The 5080-nt window shown below is 39.8% G+C and overlaps 1 protein-coding gene across 1 annotated transcript in view; it reads right to left on the reverse strand.

Moving 5' to 3' along the window:
* The window catches only part of HEPHL1 (hephaestin-like 1), a 153081-nt gene that overhangs the window by 40424 nt on the left and 107577 nt on the right, over positions 1–5080 (reverse strand). Inside the window, exon 10 of the mRNA XM_006902366.1 lies at positions 2873–3023. Coding sequence (XP_006902428.1) covers positions 2873–3023 — 151 coding nt within the window. The remainder of the gene's footprint in view (positions 1–2872; positions 3024–5080) is intronic.

Consider the following 5080-nt stretch of genomic DNA (forward strand, 5'->3'; position numbering starts at 1 on the left):
CGCTATGAGTCACAGGCGACTCGATGGCATATAACAACAACAACAACAACTATGTATCTGAGAGCTGGGCGATGAATAAAGATGACAGAAGAAGAATCAATGCCTTTGAGTTGTGGTGTTAAAGAGTATTAAATATCTCATGCACTATCAAAAGAACAAACAGATACATCTTGGAGAAGATGTAGCCAGAGTTATACTTAGAAGTAAGCATAGTAAAAGTTCTGCCTCACATACTTTGGGCATGTTGTTAAGAGGGACTTCTTGGAAAGTTGCATCACTCTTAGAAAGATAGAGGACCAATGTAAGAAAGGAAGACCCTCAATGGGATAGATTGACATAGTGATTGCAGCAATGGGTTCAACTTTGTCAGAGGTGATGAGAATACCATAGGAAATGACAAAGTTCAGATTTGTTGTTTATAAAGTGGCTATGACTCATACTTGACTCAATCATGCATAATAACAATAAGAAGTCACGAAACAAATTCAACATTCAGTTACAGAACAATGTTTGTGGAGGATAATAACAAAAAGTCATGCGATGTTACTAAGCTGTATCAAATCCAGTGGTTCAAGAAGAGTCTTGTTGGAACTGATCATCTAGGACCTGGAGAGTCTGTGAGCTGGCTCTTGTAGGTCACTTGGAATCTCAGACTTCTTTGGAGCAAAGAAGGTTGGCAACTATTTTGTTATACGTCCACAAGGTTTCAAAAGGCAGTATAACTTCCTAGATGTTTTGAGTGGTCTTAAAAGAAGCAGTTCTTCATATGTTCCAGTGCAATATTCATTATATATCCACTGTTCATTATCTATCCACTCTCTATTCTTCTCCCAAACTCCAATGCCAAACCTGCTTTATCACCGTGGTGTTATGCAGTATTTGTCCTTTTGTGACTGAGATATTTCACTCAGCATAATGTCTTGCAGGGTCACTGGGGGTGTGTTGGGGGAAGGAGGTAATTGCAAAACACTAAAAGAATTTTTTTTAAAGAAAAGTGAACTTGGGGGAGGGGGACAAGAGTGAGAGGAGGTAAAATATGCAACGATGAATGAATGTAAATCGAACTTTTCTATAAACTTTCATTAAAATAATAATTAAAATTTAAAAAATTACTGAAAAAATAAAAGAGCAGTTCTGCAGATATTATTGCACAGTTTTGACCACTCATGCTGATTGCACCTCATTGAAGGCATTTGAGTTTGGATTTTTTTTTTAATTTTATTTTTTTGTGATGGAGGGCTGTCTTTTCTTTTGAGTTTGGATTTTTATCTATTACTCCGTTAACTCAGGTGATGGGTCCAAGAATCAATTAGCATCCTGTGTTGTCACCAGCATTATAAGGTTGCTTGCTACTGTAAACAAGACACATAAGAGCAAGAACTAAGTAATTCCTCCCAGATAAAGATCTGACATAAGAATGGCTAGTGTTTTATAAATTAATGCATTCAACAGTCACTCAGAATACCTGGTAAGAGGTACTTTGCTATATAATAATTATCTCCAATCATTACTCAGACTCATTTATTGTGAATTCAAGAGAGGGTATTTTGTCCACTGTTGTATACAATGATGATGTAATGTCATTTAAAAAATGTATTTATCATATATTTTTACTTTTTGTTGTAGTTTGGGTAGAAGTTTCAGAACAATTTAGTTTTCAATCCAACAACTGTCATTCATTTTGTTTTGTGGTTGCAATTCTCTCTGTGTAACAGCACTGGTCCACTCCCTCCCTCAATTCCCCATTCCACACTTTGCTGGCCCTTGAATCTTCTGAGCTTTGTTCTGTGGCAAATGCTGCCCTTTCAGTCTCATATTGATAAGTGCCCTGAGGAGTGCATTCCTCCCTGGAGTTCTTATTCATTCTATAGACTTGACTATTTTTGGCTGAAAGTTTATCCTAGGTGTCTGAAGGGTGGGGTGAGGCTGGATGTTCATTTCCAGGCTTGAAGGGTGTCTACCAGGGAGTCCCAACAGTATTTATTAGACCAGTAAATCTAACCTTTCATGATTTGGAATTCTGTTCTGCTGTTTCCCCTCTGTCTCTGGCAAGGCTCTTGTGATCCTTTTGATCTGTGGTGGTGCTAGGGAACTGTCTTGTTCTAGTCTTTAGGTGGTGGGGGCTGTAGACCACATGGTCAAAGGTCTTGGACTGTTTCCTTGAGTCTTTATTCTTCTTTGGAACCAATAGTTGCATTTTAGATAGCCACTTGCAAGCTTTTAAGACCTCACTCACTATTTACCATACGGAGCTCTGGCAGTCAAATGGTAAGGAGCTGCACTGTCAGCCTGAAAGCAAACAGTTCGAAGAGAGCTCTCCAAGAGAGAAGCATGAGCAATCTCCTCCAGTGGGATTTACCGCCTCTGAAAACCCACTGGCAGGTCAGCTATAATATAGAATATGATCTCTGTGGGCTTTGTTATGCTAATAACTTAGATGTCACCTGAGACCCAATTATCAACATCTGAAACCCAGTAATTCATTCCCTATGTGGTTTGGTTATGACTAAGAGGTTTCCAAAACTTTATCCTTATATGTCATCTACAGCATCCTTGGATAAACTTGCAGTACATACAAACACATGTGTAAAAGTAATCTTTGTCAAACCTAATGTGTAATATCATCTTTGCAAGTTCTAATATTATGTTCGCTTCATCTAGGCTGATAAATTATTTTAGAAATACTAGTTAAGCTTCACAACATCTTCGGGAGATGAAGTTTCATCAATCCTTGTGAAGCTGAAGGCGTGCAGTAACCATGATCAAGAACAATACCCAAGTAACAAAAACTAAGATATGTACAACATTCCCCAACGACTTTTGCTTCAAGTGTACTGAAGCCTTCCCTTCACAGGAGAGCACCTTTTCGTACCATGCATTCTGTTGGATTTCACGAATTCTTTGTCTTCTTTGTCAACACTGAAAGGTCGCCAGGTAAACTTCCGAATGTTTTCATCAAGATACCTGCTCAGATTCTCATCAAAGACCGTGAACAGGAGGTAAAATTCCTTGTCTATTCCTTTCTATAAAAAGAGATAAATGAATACATCTACAACAGAGAAAGAAATGCATATATAAAAAAAGCACAGCTTACAGGAATTCTTAGTACTGCTTCACTTCGAATATTAATTCAAAACCGCTTAGGATCAACATCAATTATACAAGTTAAAATGTGACGAGCTTGATTCTGACAGATACATTCTATACTCAGGAAATTATCTTTCTCAGTATAGTTGACTTCCTCATAGAAACTACATCCCTGCAGAACTTTCTAGTCTTCTGTACACGCATTGCCAGGAATCATCTGCCTTTCTCTCCTTACAAAGCTCCGCATGGCCTGGTCCTGTCTCTCTTCCTAACTTGACCTCCTTATGCTCACCTCTGCTCCCTCAAACGTTGACACTTTGCTTTTTATCAGCATCTCTGCTGCCTCTGAGCCTTTTCACATGCTGTTCCCACTGCCCAGAAGGTCTTGACTGGCTCTCTCATTTACTTTATTCATTCTCCGTACAAACATCACCTCCTCAGAGAGACCATCCCCCAACAATTAATCTAATGCTCACTGTCTATCCTGAGCACAAACTCACTGTTTCCTTTGCCACTTCACTTTTCCTCTATGCACTTACCTCCATCTGCAATTATATTTTATTAACTTTAAAAATATGTTTCTCCCACTGCAATGGAAACTTTGTGAGAGTAGAGACATAACAATGTTACTCTCTAGATCCCCACCCTGGGAATAATGTCTAGCACTCCATAAACATTTGTGCAAGAAATAATGAATTTATATCAAAGTGATACTTTGCTAACTGATGTCATTTCAAGTTAAAGTTGAGGAACCTATGGATTCCATCCCACTGTACGTATTTCTAGTGAAGCTGATTAAAAAACAAACAAAAAAAACCAACCCCAACAACGACTATTCTCTAAATCTGAGCCAGGGAGGTAACTATTTCCTGTCCCTCAATGTCTTCCCACCTCAATATTGCCCCCTTCTGGCCCATCCTCCACTCCACTGCTGCCCTGGAGAGATCCTCAGAAATACCATCTCACATCACCTCTCTCCTCTTCAAATGAAACAATGCAGTTTGAGCTCACCATGGTCTGGTTCCCACCTGCCTGCTCAGCCTCATCTCTTGACTCTTTGCTCCTGGCATTTTGACCCAAGCAAGACTAAGTTCCTTGTAGCGTTGCCAGCTTGCTGTGTTCTGTCTGTCTCTCTCCTTTGTGCTTGCATCACTCACCCTTGACCATCTGCCATTCCCTTTCACTTGCAAGCCTCTAATACAGTCCTTAGATGTTTTAGCTGTCCTATATTTGTGCTGCTTCTTTCCTAATTCCTCATCAAAGATGTGGGGAGTCCTACTATTCCTTCTAGTGTTGTTATGTGCTGTCAAATCAGAGCTCACTCATAACTGGCCCTCCAATGGGTTTTCAAAGGTTGTAAATTACACAGGTGGAGATTGCTTATCTTTCTCCTGTGGAGCAGCTGGCAGATTTGAACCACCTGCCTTTAGATTGACAGTGTAACCTCTCACCACTAGGCCACCAGAGGGGGTGTGTGTGTGTGTGTGTGTGTGTGTGTGTGTGTGTGTGTGTATACATGCACACATTCCATTAAGTTGGAACCAACCCATAGCTGACCTTCCAGTAGGTTTTCAGATGTAGTTAATTTCAAAGGAGGAGACTGCCCATCCTTCTCCTTCAGAACAACTGGTGGCTTTAAACCTCCTGCCTTTGGAATTGCAGTGCTGCAGCTCTTTAGCACTAGGCTGCTAGAGTGTGTGTCTGTGTGTGTGTGTGATATGTTGTTGTTGTTAAGTGCTGTTGAGACATAGATGACTCATAGCAACCCTGTGAACAAAAGACCTGAGCACATATATATAGTGCATATATAATATATATATATAATGTAAATGAGTGTGGAAACTACAGAACAATATAATTGATTTCACATGTAAGCAAGATTCTACTGAAGATTATCCAAAAGAGACTGGAACAGTACATCAGCAGAGAACTGCCAGAAGTCCAGGCTGGGTTTAGAAGGGTCGTGGTACTAGGGATATTGTAGCTGATGTTA

Source organism: Elephantulus edwardii, unplaced genomic scaffold (genome assembly GCF_000299155.1).
Source record: "Elephantulus edwardii isolate Elephantulus edwardi_28Jun2011 unplaced genomic scaffold, EleEdw1.0 scaffold00397, whole genome shotgun sequence".
In the NCBI taxonomy this organism is placed as follows: domain Eukaryota; kingdom Metazoa; phylum Chordata; class Mammalia; order Macroscelidea; family Macroscelididae; genus Elephantulus; species Elephantulus edwardii.